General features: G+C 51.7%; 1 protein-coding gene across 1 annotated transcript in view; it reads left to right on the top strand.

The window, feature by feature from the left end:
• Positions 1–20,837, top strand: part of ARHGEF18 (Rho/Rac guanine nucleotide exchange factor 18) — a 78,585-nt gene that overhangs the window by 17,331 nt on the left and 40,417 nt on the right. The window contains exons 5-10 of the mRNA XM_032883882.1: positions 518–632; positions 1,587–1,644; positions 1,952–1,996; positions 2,490–2,567; positions 3,938–4,040; positions 4,176–4,317. Coding sequence (XP_032739773.1) covers positions 518–632; positions 1,587–1,644; positions 1,952–1,996; positions 2,490–2,567; positions 3,938–4,040; positions 4,176–4,317 — 541 coding nt within the window. The remainder of the gene's footprint in view (positions 1–517; positions 633–1,586; positions 1,645–1,951; positions 1,997–2,489; positions 2,568–3,937; positions 4,041–4,175; positions 4,318–20,837) is intronic.

The following is a 20,837-nucleotide window of genomic DNA, read 5'->3' as shown; positions in this document are numbered from 1 at the left end:
GGAGTCCCCAAATACTGAGAGTCCAGCCCCAGACTGAGGGTTCTTCGTCCGGGTGGGGGGCCACAGGAGGGGATCTCCGGTTACAAGTACAACCCATGATCCGGGAGGTAGGGGAGATCGTCTCCGCATCTTTGTAGCTAGAAGGAAGCCCCGCTCGCTCCTGGCAGATCTCGTCTCAGGTCTGCGATCCCAGCCTCAAGGGCCGTAGCCCGTGTCTAGGGCAACTTTGCCCAGGACCGTGACCTGGGGAGCAATCCCTGATGGGCTGAAATCTGGAGCTCAGAGTTTTGGGGCTCCAGCCCACAGCTGGGGACATTCTTGGCCAGGACTGCAGCCCATGGCTGGGGAAGGTATGGCTCCAAGCTTCAGCTGCTGCTACAGTGGTCCAGCCCCGTGCCCTGGGCTGAGCGGAGCCCCTGCCTGTGGCTGGAGGTGGTAGCTGTGGACCCTTCAACTGGGGAGCTTGCCGGCCCCCCTCACTGCCTCCCTAGCTTAGCGAGATGCTTATTCCCCACAGGAATGTGACAGCCCTGAGAAAAGAGTGAGGTCACGGTCCGTTCCCGCGTCCTTCGATGAGATCAGCTCCCTGGAAATCTCCCCAGCTTTGGACGCGCCCAGTCCAACTGCTCAAGGTAGCCCAGCCAGGGGGGTAGGGAGGGTTCCCGCATTCAAACCAAACGGGTGGGGGTTTCTGCTGAAGAGGTCCCTGGATGGGGCCCTAGATGGGCCTGAGAGAGGAAAGACCTACTGATGTGGGGGGGGGGGGCAGGGGCTTAGGGTCCCATGGGCAGGAACTGGGCAGAATTCCTGGGGTGTTAGTGGGGGGCGTGTGGAGGGGGAGAGGCATCCAGCACCGGTCTCTCCCCTTCCCTTTCCCCATCCCACCCCCAGGGTCTCCAGCCCCAGTGGACTGCAACACTACAATCCCTTTGCTCCCCTAGGGCTCATTTTCTGTCTCTACCTCTGTACCCTACTTTATGTCTCTCCTTATCTCTGGATCTCTGTCCTAACAGTTTGTGTCTCTCTGCTTTCAGAGGGACCTGAAGTCTATAAACCCAAAGCTACCACTTTTCAGTAAGTCTCTGAGCCTGCGGCTTTCTCTGTAAGAATCAGGGGTGCCCAAGTGACTGTCTGTTGAGTCTCTGACTCTTGATTTTGGCTCAGGTCGTGATCTCAGGGTCATGAGATGGAGCCCCAGGTTGGCCCTGCGCTCAGCTGGGAGTCTGCTTGAGATTCTCTCTCTCTCTCTCCTTCTGCCCCTCCCCATCCCACTCTCTCTATAAAATAAATAAGTAAATCTTAAAAAGAAAATAAAGAATGGAACAACAAACACATCTCCTTAGGGCTCCTTGGAGGGTCCACAGGGTACACGAGAAAAGCCCTTGGCACTTTGTCCACCATCTTGAGACCCAGGGGTGCGCCCCCAACACTGGCTCTCTGCCCTCTGGGTGCCTCTCCCCACCGAACAGCAGCCCCATCGGGAAGGTCTCCAGTTGTGCCGGATGGGTCACTGGGGACCCAGGCAGGGCTGGTCTGCCCCAGAGTCCCCTCACGCCTGTGTCTCCTGGGGTGGGGGCTGCTTCCAGGTTTGGAGCCCCCGGTGCTGGAGTGCATGGAAAAAGACCACGTGGAGCCCGAGCATGTGTGAGTGTCTCCCTGACGGTAGGGAGGGGACCCAGGGGACAGCCGCGGGGTCCTGGCTGGGGTCCCACCCCAACCCCCCATAACCTGGGGCTTCTCTCCCACACCATCCTTATCCCAGAGGAGATACCTAGGCCTCTCAGAAGGGTTCTCAATAAAGCATCAGGGGACGGGTCGGGTGTCCCAGTCAGGGTCTGCATCAGGACCGGGGGCCTGTTTGGGCAATCATAGCTCGTCTGGGGGAACACGTCTATGACCTGGGGCACCTCTGAGCTGTTTTTACCCACATTGCCCCCTGCCCCCTGCCCAGGCTGATTGTCCAGCAGGTGCTTCAAGAACTTCGGCAGTACCATGGGTAAGTGGGAAGAGGGACAGGTGTGAGGGAGCAGGGGTGGGAAGATAGATGCGGAGGACAAGTATGGGGGAGAAGCGGAGGGGGACAGTGTAGGAGTGGACAGGTGGGGGAAAGGCGTGAAGAAGACAGGGAGATAGGGGAGAGAAACAAGGACAGGAGAGGTAGCAGGGAGGGACTAATGTGGGCAAGGAGAAGGGACATGAGCTGGGAAGGAGCGAGGCCATGACGTACCTTCGCACAAATGAGAAACGGTGCCTCTTTCCCAAGACACGGCCATTTGCTAGAAAATCTTCCTGACATGCCGATGTTGTCTGACCAAGATGAGTTGCCCCCTTCTGCTAGAAAACCAGTTACAGTGACCATGGAGGGAGCACACAGTGGGAGGGATGGTGAGGTCTCCAGGGGGCACTGGGGAGAGAGAGAAGGCAGGAGATGGGGCAGCTGGGAAAGGAGAGGCCGATGACCCAGGGGTCTGTCCACTCTGACCCTGCAGGGCCCGGCAGAGGGCTCGCTTGTCAGGCAGCCCCGGAGGAGCCCACTCCAACCTCACCTGGTTCGAGTTCCTGTCTGAGTAAGTGTGCGGAGCTACCACGGGGGGGCGCTTTGGCCTGGGGCTTGCACTGATCTGCGCTCAATTTCCCGCTTTCCCGCTTTCCCGCAGCCCTAAGCTGGGGTCGGGAGGTGGAGCCCAGTCCCCTCCCTGGAACTGCCAGGGCAACGGTGGTGGTGGGGCCTGGGGAGGCTCCTTTTGCATGCTGGGAAGGCAGAGGAAGACTTCCTGGAGGAGGTGACGGCTTGAGCTGGTCTTCAATGGAAGAGTAGGAGTTTGCCAACCCATGGAGAGGAGTATAGGGGAAATAAAGAGGCACCTTCCTGGAGAAAGGGCAAGGCCTGAGGAATGGTGTCAGGTGGGGCTGGGAAGAGGGAAGGAGAGGGAAGTCAGCAGAGGCCAGATCACCTCGGTGACATTAAGGAGCACCATTCTTCAGTGACTGATGATGGGGAGCACAGGCAGGGCTGGGGGCAGGCAGGGGCTGCAGCCTGGAGGGGTGGGATCTCCCGCCAGTGAAGAGGTTCTACAGGCACTGGGTTTGTTGGCTGCTGATATTATAATGAATACAGCTGATCCTTGAACAATGCGGGTTTGAAATACACGGGTCCACTGATATGTGAATTTTTTTTTTCAACAAATAGAATATAGGGCTGTAAATATATTTTCTCTCCCTTATGATTTTCTTAATGACATTCCCTTTTCTCTGGCTTACTTTATTGTTAGAACCCAGTACCTAATACCTATAACACATAGGACACGTGTTCATTGACTGTAGACGTTATCAGTAAGGCTTCTGATCAACAGTAGGCAATCAGTAGTTACACTGTAGGGAGTCAGAATTTATACATGGATTTGTGACTGTGCAGGGGGTTGGGGACCCTAACCTCTATGTTGTTTAAGGATCAACTGTATTTATTAAATGAGAAGGTACCAGTAATCCAGGAGGGGCGTGACAGTGATCTGGGGCCGGAGTGTTAGGGGAAAGAGGGAAGCAGGATTTGAGAGATATCCCAAAGGAAGAATGAGTAAGATTTGTAAGCTGATTAGATATAGGGGTTGGGGTGAATCAGAGGGAGGAGGCAGAAATGGACAGAGCCAGGATATCCAGCCTTGCCCACTGAGGGACCCCAAGCTCGAGACCACATTGCAGTTCCCTCTGTAAACCGAGCCCCATAGTTCCTGGAACTTTGCAAATATTCATAAATGTTTGTTGAATGAATAAGTGAGAGGCAGAAGAAGAGAGTTGAGAGACCACAGAAGAGAAACAGGACTAGGGGGGGGCGGGGAGGAGACAAATTCCAGGTGGGGTCCAGGAGCAATTGGCAGGACAGGCTGAAAATGGCCCTCTGGCCCTGCTGTCCCCCCTCGTTCATCTTTCCTTCCCTTAGGAGCGAGGATGGCGCCAGCAAGATTGAGCGGAGTAACAGAAGCACCAGGGTAAAGCGCAGATTGAGCTCCCTACGTTGTCGGGTCACCAGGCAGAAGGAGAAGGTCAGGGGGCTGGGCCAGGGACAACCTCCCTCTACTTTCTCCAGTTTTTCAGTACGCTCCCAGCCCTGGAGGCCCATGATTCGAGGTAGGTCTGAATGCATGAGGCGTTCTAAGGTTCACTTCTGTCCTCCACAGGGGAAGAGCCCAGTGGTTCTAAAGGACAAGGGCCAGGATGCTAGAGAGAAGAAGGAATGTGTCAATGGGCACCAGCTGGCACAAGGGACCTTCCTTGGCCACTCCAGCTGCCCCCTTTGTGGCAAACCCTTTCTGAGCTCTGGTAAGTCCCGTGGCTCAGCCCCAGCCCTCTGGGTGGCAGCCACTTTCTCTCCTTCTCATTCTCTCACGTGGCCTCCTTTGCCTGTTGCATCCTCATCCCATTTCTCACCCTTGCTGGAGGCTGACCTCAGCTCCCTGGAGAGCTCCAGGTCCCTTAAGGGCAGGGACCATGTGGTTACCTCAGGGCCACAAAACACCTCTAAATCTCAGCTTTTGTCACTGCAAAAACCCCAGGCAGTGTATTAGTCAGCTAGGGTTGCCTCGCAAAATACCGCAATCCGGGTGGTTCCAACAGCAGAGCTGTCCATTTCACCCTTGAACAGTGCAAGGGGTCAGAGACACTGACGCTCTGCCCCCCATACAAACACAGTCAACAATCCACATACAACACTTAACTATCTTGACACAACAGACTAACTCCTCCCACCCATCCCCCAGAGGGGGTGGGTAGCCCCTTATTCCCCTTGACTTTTAATTTAAGAATCACAGAAAAGTAGAGAGAGCAGAGAGGGTCCCCTTCTAACTTTCACCCGGATTCCTGTCGTGGTGGCATTTTCCATGACCACACTACCTATGTCACAACTCAGGAATCAACATTATACCGTATTATTGCCTCATGTGTCCCCAAGGTTTCTTCCTCCTTTTGGGTTCTCTGTGTTTCCAGACGTAACTCAGAATACTGTGTTCTCTCTCATCATCCTGTCTCCCTCGTCTCCCTGGTCCGTGAGGTTTCTCGGTCTTTCCTTATTGTTCGTGACCTTGACAGTCTTGAGAGGTATTAGCCGGATGTCTAGGACAATGCCCTCCCGCCGCCCCCAATCTGGGTTCATCTGGTGTTTTCTCGTAATTAGGGTTATGGGTTTGGGAACCTTCTTGCCTCATCAGATCAGGGGGTAAGTGCTATGGATCTCACATCCCTGAGGATATGAACCCTCATTCCCTGGTTAAGACAACATCTGCCAGGTTACTGTTCTTTCCCTCTCCCTACTCTATTTGGAAGCGAGTGACTCAATCCAGCCTTCTCGCAGGGTGGTAGAAATCAAGCCCCCCACCTCCTAGAGACAATATTTGACTTTCAGGACAGCCATTTGAGATCACAGAAGACTGGAGTTAGTGTAAAGGAAAATATGTGGATTGCCCTTAGCATGGTGCCTGGTACAAATGGGCAAGGGTAGCATCCATTGTCATTGTCATCATCATTCCCCTGGGCTGTTGAGTTAAAGCAAGCAGCTAAATCACAGACCCACAACCCTGGGCTTTGACCTCAGCTCCCAGACTTGTGTAGGAGGCCCGTGGGGCCAGATCAGCTGTGGCTCACACCCGACAGGCTGAGAGCAGGCACCTCCCAGGTATTACCAGCTACATGCCTATCACTACTGGAAGTATTCAAAGCCAGATGTTACTGTCTGTCCCTTAGAGGAAACAGCCCCACAGTAAGTTAAACAGAACAGGGAATGAGTCACACTCCAGGAAATTATGGAAGGTGGGTCACCAGGGCAGAGCTGAGATGCTTTCCCAGAGACCAGCCCCACTGACAGAACACCGTTCCAGTGTTCTTCTTCTTCTTCTTCTTCTTTTTTTAAGATTTGATTTATTTATTTGAGAGAGAGAGAGAGCGCTCAAGCAGGTGGAGTGGCAGAGGGAGAGGGAGAAGCAGAGAAGCAGACTCCCAGGTGAGCCAGGACAATGGGATCATGACCTGAGCCAAAGACAGACATTTAACTGACTTAGACACCCACACACCCCTCCAGACAGTCTTATTACTGGCCTTGACCTCTGAGGTTCTTTATGATCTGACCTCCGCCTACCTGTCCACTTTTCCCTTCCACTACTCAGCCACCATGAAGTCTCGTGGCTGCCCACACGCACCTGCACCTTGCTCAGTGCTGTTCCTGGAACTCCTTTGGCCACCTAACTCTTACTCACCCTTTAGAACAAAGCCAGGGCCACCTCCCCCAGGAAGCCTGGACTGTGGATGGGGCGACTGTAGGAGTGTCTGAATGTCTCTTGGGCCAGGTGCTCTCAGCCAAGAGGACTTTGGCAATTATCTGGAGGCATTTTGTTGTTGTTGTTGTTGTTGTTGTTGTTGTTGTTGTTGTTGTCAGGACAGGGGTACTGCTTGCCTCTAAGTGGATAGAGGCCAGGGGTGCTGTTCATCATCTTCCAATACACAGAACAGCCCCCATCAACAAGTGACTATCCAGCCCCCGTTGTCAGGGTGCCAAGACTAAGAAACGCTGCCATAGACTTACATTCTGTGTCTCCTTAGCTCTTGTCAGAGTCCCTGGTCCACGAGAAGGGCATACTAAATGCACAATGGAAAGAAAAAAGAAAGACAAGAGACACCTCTTCTTGTTGCCAGGCTCCTTCAGAAAGTTGGTTTCTACATTTAGGGGAGAACTATGTCAACCTGAAGGTTTCTGTGACTAAGGTAGCTATAGCAATAAGGATCATGCCGCTTTTTCTGCTTAAAATCTTGGATGGCTCCCCACTGCCTTTGGAATAAAGTCCCAAAGTCGTAGGCACTCAGAGAGTGAACATTTACGCATCCATCAAGACCTCAAAAGTCTCTGTGTGAGGTTTCTGACCTCTGATGAAGCCATCCTTACGCTTCTGGAAACTCCAATTTCCTGGATGTGCTCCCTCTGTAGACCATGACAAAATGGACTTAAACTGGAGGCAGGCTCCTGGGGACTCCGCCATCCGGTTTCTGAAGTAAGGGCTCTCGGCCACAGATTGTGGGTGTTTTGAAGTGAGTCTGGCTTGGACAGATCTCGGCCTGGTCGACTTGAATCTGGTGAAAGAGGTGTTTGGCTCCTCTACTGGGCACTGCCAAACGGTCTCACCAGTGGCCAACCCGGATTGGAACAAGCAGCCTTAGAGCTGGGAAATCTGGTGGCACCTGAGGGGGTGGCAGCAATGGGGGAGGCATCTGGCATGTCGGAAAACACCTGTGTTGGGAGATGGTCTGGCATGTATTTTAGACTCTGAATACCTGTGGGGGGGTATCTGACAATATCTGTATTGGGGGTATCTAGTATGTGTTTTGGGAGACTATGTAAAGGTTTCCGAGTAGGGTCTCTGATATGTTTCTATCTGGGGGTATCTGATGGCTCCTGGGTGAAGGCATCTGGTACTTTGGGGTATTTTGGCATGTTTTTGAGATTCTGAACACTTCAGGGTAACTGACAGATTCAGACGAATGTCCTAATCTGACCTATTCGAGGGTACCCGAAAGCATGTTTTGAGTATCTGATGGCACCCGCCTGGGTGTCTAGCATGTGTCAAGGGTATCTAGTACCCACGTTGGGCTGTCTGGGGCCACCTGAGAGGCATATGGCTCATCTCCCCCAGATCTGTCTAGCTTCCTATAACCTGCACAGCCCCTTCTTCTCAGGCGACGGGCCTGTTTTCGCCATCGCTTGCACGCTGCCCTCAGACTTCTCGCCCCAGGCTCAATCCCCTTAGCCACGCCCAGGCGCCCGCTGATCCCCCGCTCCAGGCCCCTCTGATTCCCTCAAGACGCCCCGCATCCCCGCTGACCCGCCCCCAAGGATCGCCCTCACCCCCTCCGCAGAGACCCTCCCGGATAAGTCCACGGGTCCCCCACAAGGCCGGGAGGAGATCCTCTCCCGACCCCTCCCGCAGGGTCAGCCAGAAACAGCCCGCAGTTCCCCGGACCCGCAGACCGGCAGACCCGCGGGCCACGCCCCCTTATTGGCCACGCCCTCTGACCCGCCCTCAGGGCGGGGACACGCACGCGCAGCTCGCGCGCGCGGCTTCCCGCTTCCGGCCCGGGGCTACGGGTTGCTGTGGATCCGGGGAGGCCGGACGGCAGCGGTGGCGGCGGCGAGCGGCCTGCGGGGGACCGGGCCGAGGTGAGGGCAGCGGGGCGGGCCCGAGGAGAACGGAGCTCGGGAGGGAGGCCTCGGGCCCCGGGAAGGCGCCGTCGGGCCCCGGGGGCGGCCTCTGGTGCGGGACCCCCGGGGCTGCCTCAACCTCGGGCCGGGCCCCGGTGGACCCTCCGAGCCGGCGGGCGGGTCCTGCAGCTCAGGCTGCCCCTTCAGTGCGTCTGGGCTCTGACTGGCGAGTGCAGGGGTGCAGACGGCGCCCGCCGGCGCCATCCGAGTTCCAGCCCTTGGGCGGTGCAGCCTCCCCAGGCGCCGGAGAGGGAGGTCACCGGGCTCGAGGTTCAGGAGCGCCCGGGGCAGGACCGGAGATGTCGTGATAACCGTAAACAGTAACCAGCGCAGTGGTGCTTGGGCCTCTGCGGAGAACTCACTCCCTGGAGTGGACCCCCTCGGTGCTGGGGAGCTTTGGGGTAACAGCTATACGGAGCGCGCGGGCTTTGGATCTTCCGTTGCTGGTGCGGGGCAGCTTTCGCTGCAGGGAGAAACCAGAGGCCCTTGATCCTTGCTTGGTTTGTGGTTGTTTACTTCCCCGTCTTTTTCACCTGTTGCTCAGTTGAGATGGAAGCCCTAGGAGAGATGGCTGGCGCAGAGTGCAAAAAGTTTTGTTGGGAGGGAAAAAAAAAGTTTTCTATAAGTTGTACCGTGGAAGCGAAGGACACAACTCCCCGCCCCGCCCCGTTCGCCTCATTCAGGGAGAGTGGCACTCCAGCCAGAAGCCTTAAAGCCCCTTTTTTCTTCTTGTTGGGTAGAGAGAGTTCAGGACACCATGAACAGCCCCATGGCCAAGGGCGATTTGGGATTGATTTTGCAGGTATCTGGGTGAATGATTAATCCTGAAGCTGCGTGGAGTAGTGTCAAGAGCTCAGGCTTGAGTGTCAGATAAGCTCTGGGTTCTGGTCCCTGTTCCACCACATCTTAGCCATATAACCTTGCTAAGCCTCAGTCGCCCCACCTTTAAAATGGGAATAAGGATTGGGTAGAGAGTCCATGAGGTAATATTTCTTAAGTGCATAGCAGACAGAGTGGCATATAGTGAAGGCTCAGTAAATGTTGTATATTCTGTGTCTATGTGCATGCCCCCAGACCTGTATTTTTAGGCTGACATTGCAAATAATAAAGTGTCTGGAAAACTTAAACATCTTGGTTGTTGTTTGGACGGGGTCAGAGTGTACGCCTTATCAGTCGTTTGCTGTCTTACGGGTCAAGCCCTTTTGAGAAGAAGGTTGTTCTAAAGCTAGTAAGAGCATAACGCCAGAAGGCGTAATAAATTCAGTCCTTGTAAACATAATTTGTTTTGGGTTTACGCAGCTTATTTTATTTTTAAATGGCATGCATAGAGAAATGGAAAAAGCGATAAAAGCGATCCTTTTCTCTCTTTTTTTTTCTCAGTTGACTTGAAAATGCCTCCACTTTGAAAGCTCAAGTGGCACGTACATTGTTTCTGGCATCAGCTGTGTTATAATTTTCATTCTTGTCACACAGTAGCAATTACCACTGGCTGCAGGGCTATTACCCTTGTCACCAGCCTCTGGAACTAGGGCTGTGGTCACCAGCTGTGCCTCCCTGGGTGTTTACCTACCACATGTTCAGCATATTTCTGATCCTTGTGTCAAGGTTTCCTTCGTTCTTCCTCATTCACCCTAGGTCCTGTTTCCATTTCTTCAAATTCCCTCTAAGACTTGCAGAACTTTTTCATCTTGGCTCTTTTAAGTAATTTAAAACTTTACACCTAGGCCAAAGGATTTGTTTCTTTGTTATTTATTAGTTGAGTTCTACTGCACCCCACCCCACCCCCCTGTGCCAAAAGTGGTTGATTGCTGCTGTGTTTTGAAAACCCTTTCTCCAGGTGCAAACTAATTCCTCTCACAGCTCCGGAGCTGCCTGTAGGAATTTTCTGGAGGAGGAATGTGACGGATGGGGGAGGGTGTGAACTGATGAAAATAATGTCCTCAGTGAAAGGGCCCTTGCTGCGATGCTTAATTTTTGTTTTTAAAATTGCCCTTGAAGGGGCACCTGGGTGGCTCAGATGGCTAAGCATCTGCCTTCATCTGCCTTCGGCTCAGGTCATGATCTCAGGGTACTGGGATCAAGCCCCACATCAGGCTCTCTGCTCAGTAGGGAGCCTGCTTCCCCTTCTCTCTCTGCCTACTTGTGATCTCTCTCTGTCAAATAAATAGAATCTTTCAAAAAAAAAAAATTGCCCTTGAAGTGTAAAATTCAGCTTGCTTCCTTATCCCCTCTTGTTCTGAGTTAGTTTTCAAGGGAGAATCAAGTTGCACTTGGTTGTGTTCAAAGTAGCAAATACACAAGATGATTTACATCATATCTGAAAAAAAAAATGTTGCCAAGATTTAACTAAGAATATACATTGAATACATCGTGGGTGGTTACATTTTAAACTCATGCCACTCCTCTTTTTCCCTTAATATAGCAGCTTTATTGAGCTGTAATTCACGTACCATAAAATTCACCCTTTTAAAGCGTGCCATTCAGTGGATTTTTCACAGAGTTATGCAACTATCACACTATCTAATTCAGAACATTTTATCACCTGGTTGTTCTCATGGGTGAGTTTCAGGAGGTGAGAAAGGCCAAAGAAAGAGGTGGTCTAGGCAGGTGCCCCGTGGCTCCATTGCAGCATTCGACAGAGGGAGGGAAGGACCACATCAAAGTACTTGGCTGGAATCCAGCATGTTCCTGCGCACAAGGACATTTATGTACTGTTTATGGGCCCCTCGGATTTGCCGAGATTCCTTTGGCAGAGCGAAATTGACTTGAGGAAGAATAGTACATGGTGAAGCCATCCACAGTAGCTCCCCAGGCCCCCACAAGACTGAAATGGATGGTGACTGACCGGACATAATGTAGAGTCAAAAACCAGCGTCTGTGGGCATAGGAAGCAGGAAGGAAGGTAGCTTCGTGGTGCTCATAATACCAGGATACGGTGATTGGTGGCCCCTGTGATCTGCAGTGTCCACTTGGAGGCTCCTAATCAAAAAATTTAAAGAGAGATGGGAAGATGGAAAAACTGAGACCCCCCCCCATATACTGCTGGAGGGGCTGTAGGAGGGGGCGGCCACTGTGGGAAAATAGTCTGGCAGTTCTGGAGAAGTTAAACACAGAGTTACCATATGATCTAGAAATCCCACCCCCAGGTAGACGCGCAAGAGGGATGAACATAGATCCGTACAGAAGCTGGTGCACAGATGTTCCCAGGGGTCTTATTCGTGGTAGCCATGAAGTGAAAACAACCCAAGTGTCCCATCAGATGAACGGAAGGATGAAATGTGCTGCATCCATACAGGAGCATTCAGCAATGACAAGGCGTGCCGTCTTGATGCCTGTTACAACATGGGTGAGCCTTGAAAATGGCGTGCTAATCGCTTCTCGGCCTTTTGGCTAAGATCAAGTGAAAACGTCGTGCTGAGTGCAAGAAGCCAGTCCCAAAAGGCTGTGTATCTTCTGATTCCATTTATGTGAAGAATCCAGAACAGGCCAATCTGCGGAGACAAAAAAAGAGATTAGCAGTTGCTGGGGCTGGAAAGAGGGGGCCAGGGAGGGACAGCCAAGGGATGCAAGGTTGCTTTCAGGGGTGATGAAAATGTTCTAAAATTGTGGTGGTCAGTGCACAACCCTGGACACACTAAAAGCCATCGACTCATAACGCTGTAAAAGGGTGAGTTCTATGTATGTGAATTCCATGTCCATAAAGCTGTTGAGTTAAGAGAGGCAGGCAGGGGCTCCTGGATGGCTCAGTGGGTTAAAGCCTCTGCCTTTGGCTCGCGTCATGATCTCAGGGTCCTCGGATCGAGCCCCACATCAGGCTCTCTGCTCAGCGGGGAGCCTGCTTCCCTCTCTCTCTCTGCCTGCTCTCTGCCTACTTGTGATCTCTGTCAAATAAATAAATAAAATCTTTAAAAAGAGAGAGAGAGAGAGAGGCAGACAGAACACAGGCTGAGAACTAGAAGCACAGTGGAAATGGTTATGGGCATGGGACAGAATCGCAAGAAGTGGTTTGCATCTAGGAAGCTAGAAATTCAAGGGGAAATGATAAGAAAACCCGGAAGAAACAGGGAGCACCTCTCCAGCATGAATGGGAGCCAGGGAGCACTGAGTTGGGCATCTTACAGGCTGGCGTGTCACCACGGAGGACTTTATGGCCTTAGCCATCAGTGGGTGGAGGCCAGCTTGGAAAAGGCAGAGGCTGGAGACAGGGAAGTTCTTTGAGAAATGACCTGGGCCTAAACAGGGACCGTGTGGGAAGAGGTCAGACTTGCATCTGTGCAAAGGGAGGTGTGTCAGGGCTTTCGATGGCACTGTGGGAGAGAGTGGGGTGTAGGCCACCGGGTAGGTGATGGGCCCCAAGGTCATCGGCTAGCAGGACTCTTTCTTACGCAGCAAGGCTGGCCTGAGGCATGTAAGTGCTGGCAGTGTAACCAGTTTGGACCTCCCTTGAGTGTATCTTGCCCTGGAGAGGGGGAAGCTGTGTTCCCTGCCCTCGAATCAGGGTCTCTAACCCTAAGCCCCCATCCCACCCCCCCAGCCACATCCACCCCATCCCAAGGCTTCCAGGGTCTAAGCAGTAAAAGTAGCCCTTCATAGACCCCCCGGGGAGGGGGGGGCCCTGAGGTTGGAGTGCTCTGGGATGGAGTGGGGGCAGGGCAGGATAGCAGTCGCCTGCCAGGGGGTGAGATAGGAGGGAAAGAGGCAGAGGACCTAGCAGCGAAGCAATGTGAAGCCCATCAGAAGATAAAACCAAGTGACTCTGACGGTAGAGCCATGATCTGGTTAATGTGCTTATGTAACGAGAGGCGGCGCCGTGGGAGTCAGACTCCTGTAAGCCCTTGCAGTTGCGGGGCTCTCCTATCCGTTTGCAGCAGCGATCAGCCACCCCTCTCCCTGTCCCCCCTCCTGGGACTGGGAGCCTGGAGGGAGCGCCATCTGCGTTTCTCCTCTGTGCTGTGACTTCTGGCCCACCGCCTCTCCCACCACACTGACGTGGTGAAAACATCATAACTGGTGTGGTGGGCAGGACAGTGGCCCGCAGAGATGCTCGCATCCTAACCCCCAAGACTCGCAAACATGTGACTTTTTTTTTTTTTTTTATTAAAGATTTTTTTTTTTTATTATTTATTTGACAGAGAGATCTCAAGTAGGCAGAGAGGCAGGCAGAGAGAGAGGAGGAAGCAGGCTCCCCGCTGAGCAGAGAGCCCGATGCGGGCCTCGATCCCAGGACCCTGGGACCATGACCTGAGCTGAAGGCAGAGGCTTTAACCCACTGAGCCACCCAGGCGCCCAACATGTGACTTTCTATGGCAAAGGGGACTTTGCAGATGTGATTGAGGGTCCGGAGATGGCAGGTGAACCTCGTTTACCCAGGTGAACCCAGTGTCATCCAAAGGGTCCTCATGAGAGGGAGGCAGGAGGGTCCGGGTCCAGGGAGGAGGTGTGATGGCAGAAGCCGAGGTCAGAGGTCAGAGGTCAGTGTAGGAGATGGAGGGAGGGGCGGGAAGCCCAGGAGGGCAGGTGCCACTAGCAGCTGGAAACAGAGGGGAAACGTGTTCTCCCCTAGAGCCTCCAGGAGATGGCAGCCCTCCCGACCTGGCTCATGCCCTCCAGCCCCACGGGAGAATAGCCTCAGTGTTGTTTTCAGACACTGTTTGTGGAAATCTGTGACAGCAGCCAGTTGGGAATGCCCACACCCACTTTCCAGCTCCAGTGCTCGAAGGCTCAAATTCTCATTTGACTCGGGACCTGCCCTGCCCCCTACCCTCTCCAGCACTTCCTTCTCCTGTGGAAGTTTCTAGAACTCCACGCTGGCCTCACTCAGGGTTCTGTGTGCCTCCAGCCAGGCCACTGCCATTGCCCCTTCTCTAGACACATGCGTACAGGGGAGCACCGTGAGCAGAAAGATGGTAGCAGAGAGCTCAGGCCTGCTTCTGTGGTACCACAAAAGCTACTTAGGCCCTTGGATCCTCCGTTTTCTGGCTCTCAAATTACAAGTCTAATAGCATTCCTTGTTTCATAGGGTTGTGATTACTTGTGAAGGGCTCCACAGTGTCTGGGTGTGTCCATCCGTTCCTTCAGCACCGGGGACCAGGGACCCGAGTTGCCACAGTGAATACAACTTAGCTCTTATTTTTTTTTTCTTTTTTAATCTGAAAAATATAACTCCATTAACAAGATGTGGAGTATAGGTACAAATCGATAAAAAGAGATTGTTAAAAAGTGAAGCCCCACCACTGTGGGTTGCTCCCAAAGTCTGAAGATTAATTATAAGTCACGTCTTGTAAATTAGTGCTTTTAAGTTTGTCATTAGCTCCACCCGGCTTACAGGCAGGAAGCTAAAACCTTCCTTTTGGTGTTTCTCCTTCTTCTAGAATGTTCCAAAAGCCCTGATCAAAGGGGAAGGCCCTCCAGCTTCCCTGCTGTCCACAACTTGACATTCTGCTGCTGCTTTTTTTTTAAAAATGGGACTATTACAATTCACATACCATAACAGTCACCGCTTGAATGTGTACGATTCAGTGGCTTTTAATATATTTATATGTACTCCTCACCCCATTCTCTTCACCCCAAAAAGAAACCACCCCAAAAAGAAATCCGTAGCCATGAGCAATCACTCCCCATTTCCTGTTCCCAAGCCTCTGGCAGCCATGATTGTGCTTTCCCCCTAAAGATGTTCCAAACTGGGGTAGCTTTCCATTGGTCAAGAAGGTTCCCCTTGTAGATGGGCCAAAAGATAGGAGCTTCTGGGACTCTACAGTGTATTTGGTTTTGACCATGACCATGAGGAAAACCAACATTTTAGGACATTGTGATCTTGTAAGCACATACCTACACATACGATCAGATCCAGAGTTTCAGCAAAGAATAAGAATACTCATCTTCCTTACTCAAGATTGTTCTGGCATTTTCTGTCCTATTTTATTTTGCGGGAAACTGTTTTCCCCAACTCACAAAGGGGTCACGGTCCTCAATGTCAGAACACTGCCTTGGGATCCCAGTGTAACATGCCTTAGGAAGAAAGTTCAGCAAAAGAGGGAGCATTTGGCAGTACAATTAATAGCTTGACTTCTGAGAAGCGTACTAGTTTCTTAGGACTACTGTAACAAATTGCTACCATCCCAAGTAGCTTAAAATAACAAATTCATTCTCTCACCATTCTGGAGGCTAAAAGTCCGAAATCCAGGTATCTGTAACGCAGCACTCCCTCCGAAGGCTCTAGGGAATGATCCTGGAAGGCTGCCCTAGGCTGTGGGTCCTTGGCTTGTGGCTGCATTACACAAGTCTCTGCCTCTGTATTCACTTGACTTTTCCCTCTCTGTTTGTCTCTATATCTGTGTCTCTCTGCATCCAGATCTCCCTCTTGGCCTTGTAAAGATGCCAGTCACTGGATCACCCTTAATCCAGGACGATGTCATCTTGAGATCCCTGAGTTAATGATATCTGCAAAGACCCTTTTTCTGAATGAGGCCACGTTCCGTAGAATTTCATAGAATTCCGTGAATTCTGAGGGGACCATATTCACCCAAGCGCAGAAGCCTTCTATTTCTAGTGACTCGTAAGGGAGAACAAGTTGACAAGCTGATAGTATTTATTTCTTAGATTCCTTACAGACATAGTAATTTTCACATTATTTAAAGTGAAATGAAGCATTGGACTTCAGCTCACGCTTGGGAACACAGCAAGTGAGGAGAGGAAAGCAAAGGAGGTCTTAAGAACTAGTTTCTTGCCTGAAAAGCTTCTAAATCTGGTTCCTCTGAGAATACCATTAGCCATACGGTATAAAGAGGTGCCTGGTGCTACCAAACACTGAATGTTTGCTTGTTTGCCTGTCTTTATATAATCTGTTCCTTTCCCCCATGTGTTCAGAGACCACCTTCATCAAATATAAAAGTTTTATCAATTTAGAGAAGCAAAAATAGTTCCATCTGCTTGGCCTGGCACCTAGCTTACATAAGTACACGAAACTGCTTTCTTCCTGACCTTGAGACGTGAAATATATTAAAATATATTCACACTCACACCTTTGCAGGACTAGAAGGTCCTGCAATACTAATGAAGGTCTTTGCAAGGTTTTGGAATTTTCCTAATATAGGAGCTGGTTGCCGACTTAACGTTAACTGTTGCAGCCGGCGTCCTTAGTAGTGACGGGATCTTGAGATGCTCCAAAAGCAGCTGGGTACCTGTTTGCTACCAGCATAGACTATCTCAGGGCTCTGGAATTCAGTAATGACTTCGCACAGTTAATCCACTCCACTGCTTCCTTTATTCCAGTGCCTTCTGTGTGTCGGGGATTAAAAATGGGAGCTTCTCGTGCCACATGAGCCCCGCTGGGTACATTCTGGTTGTTGAACAGGCCCTCCCTTCCAGAATGAACTGAGCAGAGAAGGTAGACCAGGAATCAGCAGACTTCTTCTGTAAAGAGCCCCACAGTAAATATTTCAGACTTTGCAGACCACACAGCCTCTACCGTGGCTACTCCCCAAAGCAGTGCCAGACAACAGGGAAACAAGTGGGCGCGTGGCTGTGTTCCAATAAAACTTTATTTACAAAAATAGGTGACTGGCCCTCAGGCTGGAGCTTGCCCACGGCTGCAGAAGACTCGTGGTTTTTACCATTCTGTGTCTAGGGCTGTGACTCTGATATTGTAAATTTGGTGAGGGACGCGGTTGAAGGGGACAGGGCATCCTCTCGGATGTGCATTTGCACTAGGAACTCCTTATGGAGGGTCCTTCTGAGCCTCGACACCCCGCCACCTTTTCAGTTGTCTTTTTTACAGAAATGCAGTGTCCTTGAATAATTGCACAGGTCACTGAAAGCAGATAGGTTTTTTCTGGCATCGTGTGTGCATGTTTTTCTTCCTTGCCTTCTACCTTTAACAGAATGCTTTTTATTTGGTGAAAGGGAAACCCACTGGACGCTGTTAAGTGTTTGATTTCCTCTGCCCTCCTTATAGCCACCTCTGCTAACATTTGCTCTTTATTTTCCAAATAAAAGGTTTATATAGGGGTGCCTGGGTGGTTCAGATGGTTGGATGTTTGCCTTTGCCTCAGGTCATGATCTCCAGGTCCTGGGTTCGAGCCTTGTGCCACACACACCCCCCCCCCATCCCTGTGGCTGAGCCCTCCCCACCAGCTCACATGCTCTCTCTGTATCTTTCTCTGGAATAAATAACTAAAGCTTAAAAATACATAATAGCAATAATAAGGCCATTTGGGGGTTTCCGGAAGATTTCAGATGTGCAGTAGTGACACCTGAATTAGTCTTTTCAAAATCACTTGTTTTCATTAAAATGTTTTTCAGCTGCATCGTTTTGATTTCGGTACGGTCCCTTGAATTAACGTAAGTGGGTTTTTTTGTTGTTGTTTTTTAAGATTTTATTTATTTATTTGACAGATAGAGAGCATAAGTAGGCAGAGAGGCAGGCAGAGAGAGAGAGAAGGAAGCAGGCTCCCGGCTGAGCAGAGAGCCCGATGTGGGGCTTGATCCCAGGATCCTGGGATCATGATCTGAGCCGAAGGCAGCGGCTTAACCCACTGAGCCACCCGGGCGCCCTAACATAAGTGTTTTAAAACACCAAGGAGGAAAGCAGGGCGGCCCTTCCTGGCGAGGCCCAGGGGAGTGGGTGGCATTGTCTTGATGGGACCCCTACAGATTGGCATCTGGCCTTGTACCCCGGCCACAAGGCATGGCATAGGGAATATTCACATGGCATAGGTTTTTCAGGGTCGGAACTGCCCATGGCTGATGCTAAAGGTACTTCCTTCCTGACACCAGAAGTCATGTGAACTTGAGCAAAGGGGAGCGGGTGATTCACGGGACAGGCCCGGGCAGTGCAGGACATCCGTTCCCCATCCTTAGCTCTGCAGGCTTTCTCCGATCTGTAAGTAACGAAGTGGAACACCAAGTTTCTCTTACTTTAGCAGTCCCCCTCCGGCCCTGAGCTCACTCCTCTGTCCCTCTGACCAGCTTCACCCCTCATCGACCCCACACTGAAAAGGTCATTTCTACCGGTGTTGATGTCATCCTTTAGGAGTGGTTGTTACTGGTTCTGTCTCTATAGAATGTTCCAGAGCCACCTGCACCTGGCTGGCCCCTGTGAACTGGTTGAACTTGTTCATCAGAATGAGTCGAAACACCCGATGGAGCAGGTTTTTGTTTCCGTATTTCCACTGACCATCCTCGTTAATCGCTAAGGGCGCTTTGAGGAGAGGGCGCGAACACGCAGCGGCAGGACCCCCTTCCAGAATGGGGGAGCCCTGCACAGTTCCCTGGGTACCAGTCTGGTACTAGCCAGTCTCCTGATGAGGCTAGTAGGTCCAGTCATGCCGAGAAAGGCCAACAGTGAAAGCGGACAGAAGTTCTTAAGTGGTGCCTTGTGTTTCCCTCTGTCTTGGGGAAGGCCAGGTTCCTGGGAGAAAATCTAACTCCACGAGGGCCGAGTGGCAGCCGCTCTGAAATTCAGGTCCCCTGCAGGACTAGTTGTATCTTTAAAGACCAAACAAACAGAAAACATGTTAACCATTTTTCAGTGTCTTGTTCAGCAGCGAAAGTGTTATCCTTGTTGGGGTACTGTCCCTTCCACCCCTCTTCGGAACCTGTTCGTCTTCCCCAAACGGAGACCCTGCCCACATGGGACACTGGCTCCCGCCCCCCTTCCCGAGCCCGTGGCACCTGCAGTCTCCTTCCTATCTCTCTGGATGGGACTCCTCTAGGAACCTCACAGAAGCGGAACCTGACCGGATTTGTCCTTTTGCGTCTGGCTTATTTCATTGAGCGCAGTGTCCCCAAGGCTCACCCCTGTTGGAGCAGGTGGCAGAATGGTCTTCCTTTTTCAGGCTCAGTCATAGTCCGTCGTATGGATGGACCCCATTGTGTCTATCCATTTCCCCATTGAGGGACACATGGGGTTTGGGCACCCTGTCGCCACTGTGAGTAGTAACGCTGTGAACGCGAGTGTGCAAGGATCTGAGTGTCTGCTTTTCATTCTTTCGCATCTACACCCAGAAGCGGGGTGGCTGATGCTTGCAGTTCTGTCCAACTATTTGAGGAGCCGCGAAGCTTGTCCACAGCAGCCACACCATGTTCCCTTCCTACCAGCAGTCCCTGAGGATTCTAGTTTCTCCACATCCTCATCAACACTGGTCATTCCCCATTTTTAAAAATGATAGCATCGCCGTGGGTGTGAAGTGGCTTCTCGCCGTGGTTCTGGGTTGCGTTTCCCTAATGATGGTGCTGTTGACCATCTGTCTTCTTGTGTGGCTGTTGAACGCCTCTGTATCCCCTTTGAGCCATGTCTTTTCAAGTCCTCTGTCCACTTTTGTCTTGGGTAGTTTGTTTTCTTCAAGGGTTCTCTCTGCTGGTTCCATCTGATGCTATAAGGTTTTGCCAAGAACTGAAAAGCAAGTGTCATGTGCCTACAACCTTTGACAGAGGTGGTGGGGGTTCCAGGCCCAGGCAGGAAGCAGAACTGGCGTGGTGTGGCCTCCCAACCAGAGACCAGCCTACTCCTTCCACTGAAGAGTGGGCATTTTTGTTTTTGTTTTTGTTTTTTTTAGATTTTTATTTATTTGTTTGAAAGACAGAGATCACAAGTAGGCAGAGAAACAGGCAGAGAGTTGTGGGGGGGGAGCAGGCTCCCGGCTGAGCAGAGAGCCTGATGCGGGACTTGATCCCAGGACCCTGAGATCATGTCCTGAGCTGAAGGCAGAGGCTTAACCCACTGAGCTACCCAGGCACCCCAAGAGAGGACGTTTTAAGAGGCATCAGCAGGCATGAGCCCAAGAGCCAGTGTGAACCATTAGGAAGCAATCGTGACCCATCAGCCTCGTTTCCTCTTCTAGCGACAGCGATCCAGCCCAGGAGACTGGTGAAAGGAGGTGGAAGGTGTGGAAGTGGGAGGCATCTAATCCAGTCCCCCATGACATTCTTGGGGTGGGATGAAAAGCGCACAGAGGTGTTATGATAATCCTGAGCTAGTCATCCTTTAACCAGGCTCATAACTAGTTGGATGAAAGTTCCCGCAGGGTGTTAATTAGTGTCCCGGAGTCAACTGAGGGGGACACCGCCCCTGGGTTCCATCCTCTGCTCTGTCCTGACTGGCTGTTTGCTCTGTAATTTAGAAAGATAAAAGATATAGAAAGTTCAGTTATCAAAACTGGGGATCGCAGCTAGAGGGGTGGCCTTCCTCCCAGTGTCATGGAGTCAGGGCGCAGAAATCTCAGCACCTGAAAGAACTGGTTGAAGGCAGCAAGGTAGCGTGAGTGAGAAGAGCGTGTCGGTCTCCGTGCCTGCGTCTGAGTCATCACTTCCCAGCCTGGCACCCTGGACGTTGGGGGGCCGGGGGAGTCTCTATGGGGGGCCTCCTGTGCTCACGGGATGTTGAGCAGCATCCCTGGGGCTGACCCACTCCGTGCCAGGAGCTCCCGCGCCATCATAACAGTCCAGAATATTTCCAGACAATGCCGCATGTTCCCCGGGGCACAGAATCCCCCCTGGTGGAGAACCACCCGTCCAAATAAGCTCCTCCAGAACCACGGGATGGGGAATCAGGACCGAATGACAACCCGGAGAAACAGCTCAGAGATTCCAGTTAAAGATAATA

This window comes from Lontra canadensis, unplaced genomic scaffold, assembly GCF_010015895.1.
Source record: "Lontra canadensis isolate GAN:19392208 unplaced genomic scaffold, GSC_riverotter_1.0 scaffold88, whole genome shotgun sequence".
NCBI classification, from domain to species: domain Eukaryota; kingdom Metazoa; phylum Chordata; class Mammalia; order Carnivora; family Mustelidae; genus Lontra; species Lontra canadensis.
The sequence above is the reverse complement of the archived record's forward strand: the minus strand, read 5'-3'. Positions and strand labels throughout refer to the sequence as shown.